The sequence below is a fragment of the Palaemon carinicauda genome, chromosome 1, assembly GCF_036898095.1.
Source record: "Palaemon carinicauda isolate YSFRI2023 chromosome 1, ASM3689809v2, whole genome shotgun sequence".
NCBI lineage: Eukaryota > Metazoa > Arthropoda > Malacostraca > Decapoda > Palaemonidae > Palaemon > Palaemon carinicauda.
In genome coordinates this window covers 274,079,688-274,098,078 of record NC_090725.1, presented here as the reverse complement: position 1 = coordinate 274,098,078, position 18,391 = coordinate 274,079,688, and the positions used below count along the sequence as shown (strand labels likewise).

General features: G+C 44.4%; 1 protein-coding gene across 2 annotated transcripts in view; it reads right to left on the bottom strand.

Moving 5' to 3' along the window:
• The window catches only part of LOC137656519 (uncharacterized), a 95,962-nt gene that overhangs the window by 35,588 nt on the left and 41,983 nt on the right, over window positions 1-18,391 (bottom strand). For both annotated transcript variants that reach the window (XM_068390694.1, XM_068390702.1), the window contains 2 exons: window positions 1,462-1,622; window positions 16-187 (listed from right to left, as the gene is read on the bottom strand). In XM_068390694.1, coding sequence (XP_068246795.1) covers window positions 16-187; window positions 1,462-1,613 — 324 coding nt within the window. In that variant the 5' untranslated portion in view covers window positions 1,614-1,622. The remainder of the gene's footprint in view (window positions 1-15; window positions 188-1,461; window positions 1,623-18,391) is intronic.

Here is an 18,391-nt window from a genome sequence, read left to right as displayed (position 1 = left end):
TACATGTACACATACCCTCGGATTACTGTCAACAGTGCATGATGACGCAGTTGGCCGAATGAAGAAGACCGCGATGCCCGCAGTTCCTAGCATAAGGGCACTAAGCTCGAGTGTGTAATTGGAGAGGTGAGTGAAGCTTAGAGTAAGAGGAACCACCAGAAGAATGCACTCCAAAAAGAGCCCAAATCTAAAATGAAAAACAAATTCAAAGGATAACATTTTATTCCAGTTTTTTGTCTGCAATAGATGAAGCTACTATTTATGGTAGCAACCTACCACCGTATATATACACAAGGAAGTATGCCTACGTGTGATCAGGTTTTTAATTCAATTGCCATTACAGCAATGAAAAGCTAACCCTGGAAAATGTGATAATTTAGGGCAAATGTAGATTCATACTTCAAGTTCCATTATTCTAAATGTTCTAAATGTTTACAATATACTTTTCTTAAAAGCTCCTTTCTGCTAATTAATAGACTAAAGTGTAAAGATGGAAGGTAGTGATAACAAAATTTAAGAAAATGAAATGTCAATACAGTGATGACCAACTTTATGTTGGTTCAAAATACTGTACACCAGTTCATAATTCATGTCACTTATCCTTAAGTATAGAATAAAAAAGTAAAATCCCTGTAATGTCATATTTTCTTACATTACCTTGGTTTCTACATCGTAAGATAATGAATAAGTTCTGTACAGTATTATACAGTACAGTACTGTACTTCACAAGGAAGCTTATTAATGTAATTATCTAGTTCCAAGTACAGTAAGTCTTGGGTCTCTTAGAACCAATTAACTAGATACTATACATAAACCATATTTTTTTCCACTTCACCACCTCTACCTAAGTATTCAAACCTACATCAACCATGTATGTAACTAGTTCTAATCTAAAATATCTGAAAATACCTGCAGTATGCCAGCAAAAAATGCAATACTGTGCATGCAATATAGATATCATCTATCTAAACTTCTCAAACATCTTTACTTCTTTCATTCCAAAACTGAAAATACATTCAAAATAATGGAAATAATCAGGTATAATTAATCTGGCAAGTATATATTAGCCAATCGATGCAGGGATTGGACATGGGCTAAAGAGTAAAATATTGAAGATAATGAGTAAAATAAAATGCGATGACAAATATCCCCTGATTTTGTTGCAACAGTTCAAATAAAGACATCTCCAAGGACCATGAACAGCAAGTCACTTGATCATGAATTAAAGACTTACTGTTATTCAGCTTAAAGCTCTTTATTCTTCATTATATATCTGAGGTTGACTTCTCCAAGATGCCATGTTTCTCAGATCAAGTTTATACAAGACACAAGGATAAGAAAGGGAATGGATAAAAATCAAACAGCATGAAGCTTCTATGACTTTTAAGTACTATTTACGGTGTACCACGAGAGGCGCATAGATGGTAGCATCTGCTGCTACAAAGGTAAACTATCACTTACAGTCCTGGAAATCTCTGTCCGGCTACTGCAGCAGTAATGGAAGCAGGAATTGCTGGGTAAACAGCGAGTATGATATCGTGAGGTGCCGAGCCATTGTGTCCGGTGACGAAGGCCTCGTGAGCCTCTCTCACTAGCGTAGAATTATTCAACATCTTCTAATCCTGAAAAAGAAAATACAGTATAGAAGAACCGAGTAAAAAAAAAAAACCGACAAGTCAATGAAAAGAGGCTAGAGGAAGCGAGTGAAAAGTGAAACAAAATCATTAGGTTGAGGTAAGAGGACACTGCTCCCCACTTTGACCAAGCCTTAACATTCTAATTTATTTTGGATATTTGTTCAAAAGAACTGACATCATAAATATGATATTTTAATTATAAAATAAATTTTTGAATATACTTACCCGGTGAATATATAATAGCTGCAACTCTGCGGCTCGACAGACAACATACTCAAAAAACTCGCGAGCGATCGCTATGCAGGTTGCGGGTGTGCCCACCAGCGCCAACTGTCGGCCAGATACCACTCTTGAATGTAAACAAAACCTTCAATTCTTCTCGTCCCGCTGCGTCTCTATTGGGGAGGAAGGGAGGGTCATTTAATTTATATATTCACCGGGTAAGTATATTCAAAAATTTATTTTATAATTAAAATATCATTTTTAAATATTAAACTTAGCCGGTGAATATATAATAGCTGATTCACACCCAAGGAGGTGGGTAGAGACCAGAGTTAATATGTTTACAGCGTATAAGCTAAGAGTTTTTTTCATTTTGACAGTTATCAATATAACAAAACCAAAATAAATAGGTACCTGGTAAGGAAGTCGACTTAGACGATTACTCTGCCTTGTAAGTCTGTCTTCCTCACAGAGCCCAGCGATCCTCTTAGGATGCTGACAGACTCCCAGGAGCTGAAGTATCAAGGGCTGCAACCCATACAACAGGACCTCATCAAACCCCTAATCTGGGCGCTCTCAAGAAATGACTTTGACCACCCGCCAAATCAACCAGGATGCGAAAGGCTTCTTAGCCTTCCGTACAACCCAAAAAACAATATTAAAAACATTTCAAGAGACAGATTAAAAGGATATGGAATTAGGGAAGTGTAGTGGTTGAGCCCTCACCCACTACTGCACTCGCTGCTACGAATGGACCCAGTGTGTAGCAGTCCTCGTAAAGAGTCTGGACATCTTTCAAGTAAAATGACGCGAACACTGACTTGCTTCTCCAAAAGGTCGCGTCCATGATACTTTGCAGAGATCTATTTTGCTTAAAGGCCACGGAAGTTGCTATAGCTCTAATTTCGTGCGTCTTAACCTTAAGCAAAGATCGGTCTTCCTCACTCAAGTGTGAATGAGCTTCTCATATTAACAATCTGATAAAATATGACAAAGCATTCTTTGACATAGGTAAGGATGGTTTCTTAACCGAACACCATAACGCTTCAGATTTACCTCTTAAAGGCTTAGTACGAGCTAAATAGAACTTAAGAGCTCTAACGGGGCATAATACTCTCTCTAACTCGTTGCCTACGATCTTTGATAAGCTAGGAATATCAAAAGATTTAGGCCAAGGACGAGAAGGCAGTTCCTTCTTGGCTAGGAAACCAAGTTGAAGAGAACAAGAGGCTTTTTCTGTCGAAAAACCGATGTTCTTGCTGAAGGCATGAAGCTCACTGACTCTTTTAGCTGAGGCCAAGCACACCAGGAAAAGAGTCTTAAGAGTGAGATCCTTCAGGGAGGCTGAATGTAAAGGCTCGAACCTGTCTGACATGAGGAATCTTAGGACCACGTCTAAATTCCATCCAGGTGTAGCCAAACGACGTTCCTTAGAGGTCTCAAAAGACTTAAGGAGATCTTGTAGATCTTTATTGTTGAAAAGATCTAAGCCTCTATGCCGGAAGACTGAAGCCAACATGCTCCTGTAGCCCTTGATCGTGGGAGCTGAAAGGGAGCGAACTCTTCTCAGGTATAAGAGAAAGTCCGCGATTTGGGCTACAGAGGTACTGGACGAGGATACAGATACTGACTTGCACCAGTCTCGGAAGATTTCCCACTTCGATAGGTAAACTCTAATGGTAGAAGCTCTCCTCGCTCTTGCAATCGCACTGGCTGCCTCCTTCGAAAAGCCTCTAGCTCTCGAGAGTCTTTCGATAGTCTGAAGGCAGTCAGACGAAGAGCGTGGAGGCTTTGGTGTACCTTCTTTACGTGTGGCTGACGTAATAGGTCTACTCTTAGAGGAAGACTTCTTGGAAAGTCTACCAGCCATCGAAGTACCTCGGTGAACCATTCTCTCGCGGGCCAGAGGGGAGCAACTAACGTCAACCTTGTCCCTTCGTGAGAGGCGAACTTCTGCAGTACCTTGTTGACAATCTTGAATGGTGGGAATGCGTATAGGTCTAGGTGAGACCAGTCTAGGAGAAAGGCATCTATATGTATTGCTGCTGGGTCTGGGACTGGAGAGCAATAGATTGGAAGCCTCCTGGTCATCGAGGTTGCAAAGAGGTCTATGGTGGGTTGACCCCAAGTCGCCCAAAGCCTCTTGCACACATCCTTGTGGAGGGTCCATTCGGTTGGAATTACCTGACCTTTCCGACTGAGACAATCTGCTAGAACGTTCAAGTCGCCCTGGATAAACCTCGTCACTAGGGAGATGCCTCGATCTCTTGACCAGATGAGCAGGTCCCTTGCGATCTCGTACAGTGTCAGAGAGTGGGTACCTCCTTGTTTGGAAATGTACGCCAAGGCCGTGGTGTTGTCCGAGTTGACCTCCACCACTTTGTCTAGAAGGAGACTCTCGAAGCTTATCAAGGCCAGGTGAACTGCCAAAAGCTCCTTGCCGTTGATATGCATGCTCCTCTGACTTGAGGTCCACAGACCTGAGCATTCCCGACCGTCCAGTGTCGCACCCCAACCCAAATCCGATGCGTCTGAGAAGAGAACGTGGTTTGGTTTCTGAACTGCTAGGGGAAGTCCCTCTCGTAGACTGATATTGTCTTTCCACCAATTCAGGCAAGTCTTTACTGATTCGGAAATCGGGATCGAGACCGCCTCTAGCGTCTTGTCCTTTTTCCAGTGAAAAGCTAGATGGAATTGTAGAGGTCGGAGGTGTAGCCTTCCTAGCGAGACAAACTGCTCCAGGGATGATAGAGTTCCTATCAGACTCATCCAATTCCTGACTGAGCAACGTTCTCTCTTCAACATCTTTTGGATTACGAGCAGGGCTTGATCTATTCTGGGGGCCGACGGAAAAGCCCGAAAAACTGGACTGCGAATCTCCATCCCTAAATACACAATAGTTTGGGATGGGATCAGCTGGGACTTTTCCAAGTTGACCAGAAGTCCCAATTCCTTGGTCAGATCTAAAGTCCAATTGAGATCCTTCAGACAGCGATGACTGGACGAGGCTCTGAGAAGCCAGTCGTCCAAATAAAGGGAGGCTCGGATACCCGATAAATGAAGGAATTTTGCCACATTCCTCATAAGCCTCGTAAACACGAGAGGAGCAGGACTTAGGCCCAAGCACAGGGCCCGAAACTGGTACACCACATTGTCGAACACAAATCTCAGAAAAGGTTGGGAATCTGAGTGAATGGGGATGTGGAAGTAAGCGTCTCTTAGGTCGAGAGAGACCATCCAGTCTCCCTTTCTGACCGCTGCTAAAACTGACTTCGTGGTCTCCATGGTGAATTTTGTCTTTGTGACAAAGACATTCAGAGCACTGACGTCTAGCACCGGTCTCCAACCTCCTGTCTTCTTCGGTACTAGGAAGAGACGGTTGTAAAACCCCGGTGATTGAAGGTCCGAGACTTTGACCACCGCTCCCTTCTCTAGCAAAAGAGATACTTCTAGTTTCAGGGCTTGTCTCTTTGCTTCCTCTCGGTGCCTGGGAGAGAGATCGATGGGGGACGTCGCTAGAGGAGGTTTGCGTACAAATGGGATTTTGTACCCCTCTCTGAGCAACCTCACAGACTGTTGATCTGCGCCTCTCTTCTCCCAGGCTTGCCAGAAGTTCTTGAGTCTGGCACCTACTGCTGTCTGAAGCTGCGGGCAGTCAGACTCTGCCTCGCGAGGACTTGGCTCCTTTCCTCTTTCCTCTCTTCCCTTCGGCACGAGTACTTCCCCTGCTGGGGGCTCTGCCACGAAAGGGCGGAATAAACCTGGACGCTGGAGTGTCTATCCTAGGTCTAGCAGACAAGGCAGACGAAGGGGTCCCTTTGCGAGCCGAGGACGCAACCAAGTCATGGGTGTCCTTCTGCACAAGGGACAACGATATTTCTTTAACTAAAAGTTCAGGAAACAAGAACTTAGATAAAGGGGCAAAGAGTAGCTCAGATCGTTGACAGGGCGTCACTCCTGCTGACAGAAAAGAGCACAGAGACTCTCGTTTCTTTAGGACTCCTGACGTAAACGAGGCGGAGAGCTCGTTGGATCCATCGCGGATGGCCTTATCCATGCAGGACATAATGAGTAAGGAAACATCTCTATCGGCTGATGAGATTTTCCTACTCAGGGCTCCCAAACACCAGTCAAGGAAGTTAAAAACTTCAAAAGCCTTAAAGATGCCCTTAAGTAGATGGTCCAGGTCTGAGGATGACCAACTAATCTTCGAGCGTCTCATGGCAAGGCGGCGGGGAGAGTCTACAAGACTTGAGAAGTCGCCCTGGGCAGAGGCAGGAACTCCCAAGCCGAGAACTTCTCCCGTGGCATACCAGACGCTCGATCTAGACGAGAGTTTAGTTGGGGGGAAGGCAAAGGAAGTCTTCCCTAAACTCCTCTTGGTTTCTAACCAATCGCCTAACAGCCGTAAAGTTCTCTTGGATGAGCGAGAGAGAACGAGTTTTGTAAAGGCTGGTATGGCAGCAGGAACGCCTAAAACAAACTCAGACGGCGGCGAACGAGGAGCCACAGAGACAAAGTGTTCAGGGAACAACTCTTTAAAGATGAGCATGACTTTCTTAAAGTCCATAGATGGCGGAACTGCTCTAGGCTCATCAATATCTGAAGGATGATCCTCAGGCTGAGGGTCAGCCACGTCCTCATCCGAAAGTTCCTCATCTGATAACTGATGAGAAACAAGCAAAGGGGTAGGCAATGCTTGACACGCAGCGTCCACCCGCACTGGTGCATAAGTGACGGAGCAGGACGCAGCGTCCTGAAACTGCTGAACAGTCTGGGAACTGTCAACAACAACAACAGGTGCGTGAGGACGCACAGCGTCCACCCGAGACTGCTTAGACCGCCTGGGTTGTGCAGTCAAAACAACTCTAGGTTGCGGAGGTTGACGCACCGCGTCAAAACAAGTCAACTCTGATGGTTGGCGAACGTCCTGAACGTCACCAGGCGCATCAGTGAGTTGCTTAACGTCCACATTCGGTTGAAAGTCCACACGAGACCGCATCGGGTGTGGTACAACCCCAACTGGTTGACGTGAACTGGCAACACCAACGTCAACAGGACGCACAACAGAACGCTTGGGTGGCTGACGGCCAGGATCTCCATGAGATAAACGGCTAGGTTCAACGGAAACCTTCTCTGCGTTGTAATCTTCCATAAGGGACGCAAGCTTAGACTGCATGTCCTGCAGTATAACCCATTTAGGGTCTACGGTAACGGGTGCGGTAACAGCCGGGGTTAGCGTCTGAGACGGCACAACTTTGCCTTGCTTAGGCAGCGAGCAGTCATCCGATGACAGCAACGGGTCCGAACTGTCCCAATGACTACATCCGGGACGTTGGACCTGTCCTGAAGGGACCGACTTGCGTTTCAAAGGCCTAGAAACCTTGCTCCATGGTTTCTTGCGTGAAACGCCTTCGGAAGACGAGGTAAAAATGGGCTCTCTCGTCTTATGGTAGGGGCGATCTTGACGAGATACGCCTGATACCATAGAGGGAACGTCTGTTCGCTGATCAAGGCCTCTCGAACCCATAAGTCGTACGACATTGCTTTTCCCCTGGGCTTGGGAGCTTGCAAGAGGTCCCGGACTAGGTGAACGACAGGCACGAACAGACGAACCCTCGGTCGCAACACTGTTCACAACACTTTGCGCACTAATCACTTTCCCACTTTCCGCCGTGGCACTGTGGCACTTAAGTTCCTTCACGTCAGCCATGAGTTGATTACGGTCACTTGCTAACGCTTCAACCCTCTCCCCCAAGGCATGGATAGCACGTAACATGTCTTGCATCGACGGTTCCTGAGTGCTAGAAGGGGGGTTAGGAACAACCACTACAGGGGAAGGATTAGGTTCAGGGGCACGTGGAGAGGAAAAATCTACGGACCTAGAAGAACTTCTCCTTACCCTATCTCTCTCTAGTCTGCGTGTATACTTATCATATTCGATAAAATCGAATTCCGAAAGGCCCACGCATTCCTCACACCGATCTCCCAATTGACAGGTTTTACCCCGACAATTGGAACAAACAGTATGAGGGTCGAGAGAAGCCTTTGGAAGACGCCTATTACAGTCCCTAGCATTACACTTTCGAAACCTAGGTACTTGAGAAGGGTCAGCCATTTTGAATTAGTCAAAGAAAATTCCAAAAGCAATCCAAGTCATCAACAAATAATCCGATTCAATAAAGAGTTCAAGAGTTTATGTTGAGGAAAAACACCTGTACTGCGAAAGCTCAAACCAAAATAAAGTACTTCACCAAATATGATGGGAAAACTCCAGGTTCTACAGCGAGTATAAGTACGTCTTGTCGTCAACGTCGACAGAGAAGAATTGAAGGTTTTGTTTACATTCAAGAGTGGTATCTGGCCGACAGTTGGCGATGGTGGGCACACCCGCAACCTGCATAGCGATCGCTCGCGAGTTTTTTGAGTATGTTGTCTGTCGAGCCGCAGAGTTGCAGCTATTATATATTCACCGGCTAAGTTTAATATTTAAAAACACTACTGTAAATATAACAATATTTTATGAAAAAGCTACAATAAATTTTTAGAACAAATTACTAAACATATATTACGCCTCCAACTTTGATTCATGATAAAAATAAATTATTACCTCCACCAACGAAGTTGGAAGGAGGTTATGTTTTTGCCCGTTTGTGTTTATAATTTGTGTGAGCGTTTGTTTGTGAACAGCTTTCTAGCCTAAATTTTAATTGTAGAGTAATGAAACTTCCAGGGATTAACTATTATGTAAAAAGCTGGAAATGATAGAATTTTGGAAGGTCAAGCAAAATATCCAATTTACGTGATCAAGCATAAGTTTGGATATTGTTGTCACAGAGACTTCAAACTCTGTTCATATATGAGTGTATGAAAATCCACCCCATTTTAAGGTCAAACGTCATGGTCAAGGTCGAGCAAAAAGTAAAAAAATAAGCTGCCGCAGTGGAGGTTTGCGCTCTACTGAGTGCCCCTCTAGTTTTATCATGTCACAACATCCATTAACATTTATTTCCCGGTGATATTTAAACTAATGTGCTTCATACTAGGCATCTTTTTTAGCAATAGAAGCATTTACCATTACCAATACTGTAATCCTCAGTATCAAAGCATCATCCTCATCATCTCCTCCTACGCCTATTGAAGCAAAGGGTCTCGGTTAGATTTTGCCAGTCGCCTCTATCTTGAGCTTTCAATTCAATCATCATCTCCTACTTCGCTTTTCATAGTCCTCAGCCATGTAGGCCTGGTTCTTCCAACTCTTCTAGTGCCTTGTGGAGCCCAGCTGAGCAGTTGGTGAACTAATCTCTATTGGGGAGTGCGAAGAGCATGCCTAAACCATTTCCATCTACGCCTCATCATGATCTCATCCACATATGGTACTCGAGTAATCTCTCTTATAGTTTCATTTCTAATCCTGTCCTGCCATTTAACTCCCAATATCCTTCTGAGGGCTTTGTTCTCAAATCTACTAAATCTATTGGAGATTGTTTCATTGTCATACCATAACTCATGTCCATAGATTAACACCGATCTCACTAAGCTGATATATAGTCTGATTTTTATCTGTAATTTAAGGTGCTTTGATTTCTAAATTTTACTTAACCTAGCCATTGTCTGATTTGCTTTATTCAATCTTTCACTAAACTCTAATTCTAAAGACCCTGTATTGGAGATCATAGTTCCTAAATACTTAAATGATTCTACCTCATTAATCCTTTCTCCTTGAAGTTGAAGAACTCGGGAATTTAGTTAGGAAAAATATAACTTACTTTTAAAATTTGTTATCTGTTCCTACACGGATACCAACCATCGTCCCTTAATAGGAGACTCCTCCGTAAGAAGGAGGAACTCCCTATGAAACAAATTATGGCTGATTATACTTTCTCTGGAAATGTCAGAGCACCTGGTCCTGTATAGAAGAGGTGATGGATGATTTCTACCAACCTCCTAGCAATCATTGCATGGAGCTGTTGCAGGAGTTAGGTTAGGCCTGTACCAAGTGTAAATAGTATTAAGTCATGGGAGAATCTATTTATTGTATTGAATATGTTGTCTGAATGAATTTGCAGCTATTAAAAATGGGTTTGAATACATTCTATCCAACCTTCCCCTGATCTTGGAGGAAGGGGGAGATACTACTTAACAGATCTTGGATGAACAGAAAGGTTGCTTATTTATGAAGTTCACCTGCATCTGCGGACCAATCATACTATTAGTGACCATAATTGCTGTACCTTCAAGAGAGGGAGGAATAAAGAAGGGAAGAGAGTCAAACATCCTGTCTTTCATTCAAGGCTTATTCCAAAACCACCATCTTGTTGAACTCTCGAAAGAAAGCCGACACCTTGACAAAACTTGATTCCGTCTCTGGATTCTCTGCTTCCGCCGGGGCTGGTCCAGAACTGGATGCTGATGTGTCGAAGGTGTCTCTGAACTACTCCTCTCCAGGGCCTGGGGAAGTTTTGTTTCGTTTAAAAAAGATGTCCTGCAGTCTAGCCTGTTTTCATTCAGGCCCTAACACCAAACATGGACGAAAATCAGCAGCAGTCAAAGCAATGGGACTAGCTTCCCTTGTAATCCAAAAGGTATTCTTTGCTCTTTCATAGGCCTTGGATGGCAGATCTTCTATTAACAGAAAGAAGAAGCTAGTCTTACAATTGTCTCCCTAACACAGATGTGAGATCTCCAGGACTAAGAAGAGAACTCCTCCCAAATGACTGAATAGTCAGTACCATAAGATATGTAAGTCCAGATGTTGAATATATCAAGATTGGTATATGTATTTGCCTGTAGGATTCAGGAGAACACTTAGGAATCTAGATGACTCGGGAACCATTCACAGATTTGCTATTTGTGAATTTGATAATTGGCAGGAAGGGCAGGGTATTCCATAAAACAGTATATGTGGGTTTGACAAAATATACAAATAGCCATTACAATATCATTTCTAACTGCCAAGTCTTCAACAAGTTAGTGCCTGGTCTCCTCCCTGGTCCTATAGTGTGGGGGGGTAGGGTTTTACCTTGATTACATGTACACTGTATATGTTTGGTCTCAAGGGTACTGTACCTTGCTTTAGCCACTCACAAGATACTTTCAAGCATTAAAATGATATTTTAATTATAAAATGTTATTTTCATTAGTAAAATAAATTTTTGAATATACTTACCCGATGATCATGTAGCTGTCAACTCTGTTGCCCGACAGAAATCTACGGTCGGGATACGCCAGCGATCGCTATACAGGTGGGGGTGTACACAACAGCGCCATCTGTGAGTAGGTACTCAAGTACTTCTTGTCAACAAGAACTCAATTTTCTCCTCGGTCCACTGGTTCTCTATGGGGAGGAAGGGCGGGTCCTTAAATTCATGATCATCGGGTAAGTATAATCAAAAATTTATTTTACTAATGAAAATAACATTTTTCAATATTAATCTTACCCGATGATCATGTAGCTGATTCACACCCAGGGTGGTGGGTGGAGACCAGCATACATGTTAACAAAGAAGCTAAGTATCCCGAATCTTATTTTAGCCGTTATTCAAAATAACAAACATAAAATAAATAAGTACCTGGTAAGGAAGTCGACTTGAACCATTACTCTGCCTTTTTAAGTACGTCTTCCTTACTGAGCCTAGCGATCCTCTTAGGATGCTGAGTGACTCCTAGGTGCTGAAGTATGAAGGGCTGCAACCCATACTAAAGGACCTCATCACAACCTCTAATCTAGGCGCTTCTCAAGAAAGAATTTGACCACCCGCCAAATCAACCAGGATGCGGAAGGCTTCTTAGCCTTCCGGACAACCCAGAAATATTTCAAGAGAAAGATTAAAAAGGTTCTGGAATTAGGGAATTGTAGTGGTGGAGCCCCCACCACTACTGCACTCGTTGCTACGAATGGTCCCAGAGTGTAGCAGTTCTCGTAAAGAGACTGGACATTCTTAAGATAAAAGACGCGAACACTGATTAGCTTTTCCAAAAGGTTGCGTCGAAAATATTTTGCAGAGATCTATTTTATTAAAAGGTCACGGAAGTTGTGATAGCTCTAACTTCGTGTGTCCTTACCTTCAGCCAAGCTTGGTCTTCCTCATTCAGAAGGGAATGAGCTTCTCGTATTAACAGTCTGAAAATAATAAGATAAAGAATTCTCTGACATAGGCAAAGATGAATTCTTAACTGAACACCATAAAGCTTCAGACGGGCCTCGTAAAGGTTTTTTTAAAAAAAGAACTTAGGAGCTCTTACAGGACAAAATACTCTTTCTAGTTCATTTCCAACCATACGATAAGTTTGGAATAACGAACGATATTGGTCAAGGCCGAGAAGGCAGCTCGTGTTTGGCTAGAAAACCAAGATGTAGAACATGTAGCCGTTTCGGATGAAAATCCGATGTTCTTGCTGAAGGCATGAATCTCACTGACTCTTTTAGCTGTGGTTAAGCATATCAGGAAAAGAGTCTTAAAGGTGAGATCTTTCAGGGAGGCTGATTGAAGTGGTTCGAACCTGTCTAACATAAGGAATCTTAGAACCACGTCTAAATTCCAACCAGGTGTAACCAAACGACGCTCCTTCGTGGTCTCAAAAGACTTAAGGAGGTCCTGTAGATCTTTATTGTTGGAAAGATCTAAGCCTCTGTGACGGAAGACTGATGCCAACATGCTTCTGTAACCCTTGAAAGTGGGAGCTGAAAGAGATCGCTCTTTCCTCAGATATAAGAGGAAGTCAGCTATATGAGTTACAGAGGTACTGGTCGAGGATACGGATACTGACTTGCACCAGTTTAGGAAGATTTCCCACTTCGATTGGTAGACTCTTAGGGTGGATGTTCTCCTTGCTCTAACAATCGCTCTGGTTGCCTCCTTCGAAAAACCTCTAGTTCTCGAGAGTCTTTCGATACTCTGAAGGCAGTGAGACGAAGAGCGTGGAGGCCTTGGAGTACCTTCTACGCGTGGCAGACGTAGCAGGTCCACCCTTAGGGGAAGAGTTCTGGGAACGTCTACTAGCCATCGAAGTACCTCGGTAAGTTATTCTCTCGCGGGCCAGAGGGAAGCAACTAGTGTCAACCTTGTCCCATCGTGAGAGGCGAACTTCTGCAGTACCTTGTTGACAATCTAGAACGGAGGGAATGCATATAGATCTAGATGAGACTAATCTAGTAGAAAAGCATCTAAAAGAACCACTGCTGGGTCCGGGATAGGTGAGCAAAGTATTGAGAGCCTCTTGGACATCGAGGTTGCGAAGAGATCTATGGTTGGCTGGCCCCAGGTGACCCAAAGTCTCTTGCATACATCTCTGTGGAGGGTCCAATATGTTGGAATTATTGTCCCTTCCTACTGAGACAAACTGCTAAGACATTCAAGTTGCCTTGGAAGAAATTGTTACTAGTGAAAAGTCTAGACCTGTTGAACAGGAGAGGAGGTCACTAGCGAACTCGCACCATGTCAGAGAGTAGGTCCCTCCTTGCTAGGAGATGAACATCAAAGCAGGGAGTTGTCCGTGTTGACCTCCATTACTTTGTCTTGAAGGAGAGACCTGAAGCTTTTCCAGGTCAGACGTACTGCCAGAAGCTTCTTAAAGTTAAAATGCATTGTCCTTTGACTCGAGTTCCATAATCCCGAGCATTCCCTACCGCCTAAGGTCGCACCCCAGCCTACGTCCGATGCGTCTGAGAAGAGAACGTGGTTGGGAGTCTGAACAGTCAGGGGAAGACCCTATAAAAGGTTGATAAAGTCCTTTCCTCAGGTTAGACCAGACGTATCTTCCGGAAACCGGGATCGAGACCGCTTCTAGCGTCTTGTCCTTTTCCAGTGAAGAGCTAGATGAAACCGAAGAGGACGGAGGTGTAGTCTTCCAAGTGACACCAATTGAACCACGGATGACAGTGTCCTAACCAGACTCATCCACAGCCTGACAGGGCCGTATTCCTTCTTCAGCATCTTCTGGATGGATAGCAGGGCTGGGGATTGATCTTCTTGTTCAGCCATGTTCTCATCAGAGGGTTCCTCATCCGAAACTGATGAGGAAACGGCAACGGAGTGGGCAACGTCTGACTCGCTGAATCCGGTCGCACTGGTGGATGCGTGACGGAGCCGGACACAAGATCATGGTACTGCTGCACAGTCTGTGAACTGTCAACCATGGGGATGCGAGGAAGTACAGCGACAACCCGAAACTGTCTAGACTGTCTGGGTAGTACAGACAACCCCTTATCGGGTTGCTGAGGTTGCCGCACTGCGTCACAACAAGTCACCTCTGCTGGTTGTTGAACGTCTTCCCAGTGACACACTGAACGTCCACAACCACCTCCGAGAGTAGCTTAACGTCAACGTGCGACTGGCAACCCACACTGGGTCGCACCGTTGGAGGAACCATCTCAACTGGCGGACGTGAGTAGGATACCTCAGCGTCAACAGGGCGTACAACCAACCGGTAGGAAGGTCGTTGGCAAGGTTCTTCTCCGTAAAAAATCCTCTATCAAGGACTAAGCTTGGACTGCATGTCTTGCAACAAAGCCCAAGGTCTATGGGAGCAGGTGTGGCAACAGACGGGGTTAGCGACTGAAGCGGAACCATTTACCCTCCCTGGAAGCATGTTATGCTTAAATTAAAGTCCATAGGAGGCTAAGCAGCTTAAGGCTCCTCTCCAAATGACAGAGTCCTCAAGGGAATATCAGAAGGAGGGAGAACAGCACTTTCTCATCTACAGGAACCATATCCGAGAAAAGCTAGGTTCTCTCAGTGAGGGTTTCACTGGTGCAAAAGCAGCAGACCAGAAGGCAACGTTATGAAACTGCTTGACAGTCTGTGAACTGTCAAAAACTGAACTGTCAACCACAACAGGAGCGTGAGGACATACAGCACTGGTGTATAAGTAGCAGACCAGAAGGCAACGTCATGTAACTGTTTGACAGTCTGTGAGTTGGCAACAACCAAAGTTGTGTGGGGAAGCCTCAACTCCTGACTGACTAGTTAGCTGCGGGCGAGTGTCGGTAACCACAGTGTGTTGTGGAGGCTGACACACCGTGTCAAAACACGGCAGCTTGTGGTAGCTCACGCACGGCAACGGAGTGCTCTGTGTGTGGGAGTCATCATACATCTGGCAGGGTTGACTGTGCATGGGTGGAGGAGCTCTCACAACAAGAGTGTGAGAGCAGGAAGCCATGCCGGGCGCACAACCGTGGGAGGTGTAGGCCCACGGGTGCATCGTCAACCTTCTCCGCAGTCGGAGTGTGGGAGCTGGCAACAACAAAAGCAGAGTGCTGGTGCGTGGGAGGGGCTGCGGTGGGTTGCGGAGCATGCTGAATGGTACGCGGAGCATGCTGTATGGTATGCGGAGCATGCCGCATGGGTTGCGGAGAATGCCGCATAGAGCTGGAACCCGGCAGCTCTACAGCACCTTCCCACTGCTGATGCGGTAGCTCACGCATGTCAACGGATGGTGCAGCAAGAACATGCGTCTGGCAGGGTGGACTGCGCATCGGAGGTGGAGCTCTCACAGGTGGAGTGTGGGAGCAGGCAGCCGCAGTATCTGCTGAGCGCACAACCTCGGCGGGTTGTAGGTTAACAGGTGCATTGTCAACCTTCCAGCACGATACTCCTGCATGAAGGAGCAAGCTGAGACTGTATAGTCTGCAGCATGGACCACTAGGGTCTATGAAAGACAACAACAAACGGAGCTACTGTCCGTTGTGACTGAGGGTCTAAAACAGCTGGTGCGGCAACAGACGGAGTTACTGCCTGTTGCGGTACCACCTTGCCTCTCTTGGGAGGTGTGCAGTTGTCGTACTGCAGAGAGTCCGAACTGACCCAGTGGCTACACCTAGGCCGTTGGACTTGCGCGGAAGGGACCGACTTGCACTTAAAAGCTACAAGATTTGGTCCATGGTTTCTGCGAGAAACCTCTTCCGCAGACGAGGAATAAATGGGCTCTCTCGTCTTTGTGTGGGTGGGGTGATCACGTCGGCAACGTGTGTAGATACACCCGAAACCACGGAGGGAAACGTCTGTTCGTCGATCAAGACCTGTGGAACCCATAAGTCCTTCGACATTACTTCTCCCCTGGGCTTGGGAGCTTGTAAGAGGTATCGGACTAGGTGAACAACTGGCACGAACAGACGAACCCTCGAACGCAACACTGTAACACTTTGCGCATATCACTTTATCACTTTAGATTTTCTGTTTGCACTTATTTCACTGAACTCGAAACTTTAAGTGATTTGTACCTGAAACACGCAATCCTATCCTTCATTAAAAGGTAGTAATTGCGAAAACAGTTTTACAATGTAACAGAAAAACATAATGAAAGATAAAGAATTCAGTGGCTGGAAAAGAGACTAAACACTAGATCAAATAAACTACGTTTAAAATCTCTCACCGCATAAAGCCTGGGAACAAGAATAAAACTCTAGAAACGTTTTACCTTCTTCCCCTATAGCGACTAGGGAGAAGAGTAAAAAACGAGAACAACGTTTCCCGCTTGAACGAAACGTTTATTCTCCTCTCTCTCCCTCCGTCTCTATCTCTCTCTCTCTCTCTCTCTCTTGACTTAGAACCTGAGAGATGAGCCCAATTATATATCGTTAAAACATATTATTTGTTAAAGGAAAAAAACTGAAAGGTTTCCCAAATAAAAAGTTCCTTTATTAGAATTAAAACCATTTAAGCTAAGAAAGAATGAACGAAACGCTAGAATCGGTTTACTCTTACTGCAACGTGAAACCGTGAAATACTCTCTCTCTATCGTAACGATAGAGCGCATGTTGAACGTTCTGAACGTCAACAACTGCGGAGACTAAACTAAACGTTAGTTCATCTTTGAAAACAGTACGAGACTATCAAAGAAATTCTTTCAAAAACATTAAAATTAAAATAGCATAAATTCTTAACAGGAAATACGATATGACGGGCTCAATGTTAATTAACTTCGGTTCCAAGTAAGGACCGCCTACTATTAGGAAAGGTCGCATATAAACAAACATAAAAATTAAGTTTTATAAGTTTATAATAAATGGAAAGTTAATCGAAGAGGCCTATAAATGGCGGAGAGATATAAACTAAATCTATAACTTTGTTAAGCAAAATTACCAAAAACCTAAACACACTTCCGTCTAAGGGAAGGGTCGGTCATAAAAAGTGAAAGAGAGTCTATACTCTCTTCGACACCAACACTTCCGTCTAAGGGAAGGGTCGGCCATTTAAAAGTGAAAGAGAGTCCATACTCTCTTCGACACCATAATTAAATCTATCCAAAACGAGTTCAAGTTTTGAAATGAAGATAAAACCCCTGCATAGCGAAAGCTCAAAACTGGAATAGTGTACTTCACCAAAAAGTTGTGAAAACAAATCCAGTTAGGGACGGCGTATTAGTAGGTCTAGCCGGAGGCACGACAGAGGAAAAATTGAGTTCTTGTTGACAAGAAGTACTTGAGTACCTACTCACAGATGGCGCTGTTGTGTACACCCCCACCTGTATAGCGATCGCTGGCGTATCCCGACCGTAGATTTCTGTCGGGCAACAGAGTTGACAGCTACATGATCATCGGGTAAGATTAATATTGAAAAATAAATTTTTGAATATACTTACCCGGGGAATATATAGTAGCTGAGCCTCCGGCGGCTCGACAGAAAAACACACAAAAACTCGCGAGCGATCGCTATGAAGGTTGCGGGTGTGCCCACTAGCGCCAACTATCGGCCAGATACCGCATATACATGTAAACAGACCCAATTTTTCTCATCCCGCTGGGTCTCTATCAGGGAGGAAGGGGGGGCCTTTAATTTATATATTCACCGGGTAAGTATATTCAAAAATTTATTTTATAATTAAAATATCATTTTTAAATATTTAACTTAGCCGGTGAATATATAATAGCTGATTCACACCCATGGTGGTGGGTAGAGACCAGAGTTAATTAAGTTTACAGCGTATATGCTTAGAGTTTTTGACAGTTATATCATAACAAAACCCAAATATATAAAGGTACCTGGTAAGGAAGTTGACTTAGACGATTACTCTGCCTTATTAGTCTGTCTTCCTCACGAAGCCCAGCGATCCTCTTAGGATGCTGAAAGACTCCCAGGAGTTGAAGTATTAAGGGCTGCAACCCATACAACAGGACCTCATCAAACCCCTAATCTGGGCGCTCTCAAGAAATGACTTTTACCACCCGTCAAATCAACCAGGATGCGAAAGGCTTCTTAGCCTTCCGTACAACCCAAAAAACAATATTAAAAAACATTTCAAGAGACAGATTAAAAAGGATATTGGAATTAGGGTAATGTAGTGGTAGAACCCTCACCCACTACTGCACTCGCTGCAACGAATGGACCCAGTGTGTAGCAGTCCTCGTAAAGAGTCTGGACATCTTTTAAGTAAAATGACGCGAACACTGACTTGTTTCTCCAAAAAGTCGCGTCCATAATACTTTGCAGAGATTTATTTTGCTTGAAGGCCACGGATGTTGCTATAGCTCTAACTTCGTGCGTCTTAACCTTAAGCAAACATCGGTCTTTCTCATTCAAGTGAGAATGAGC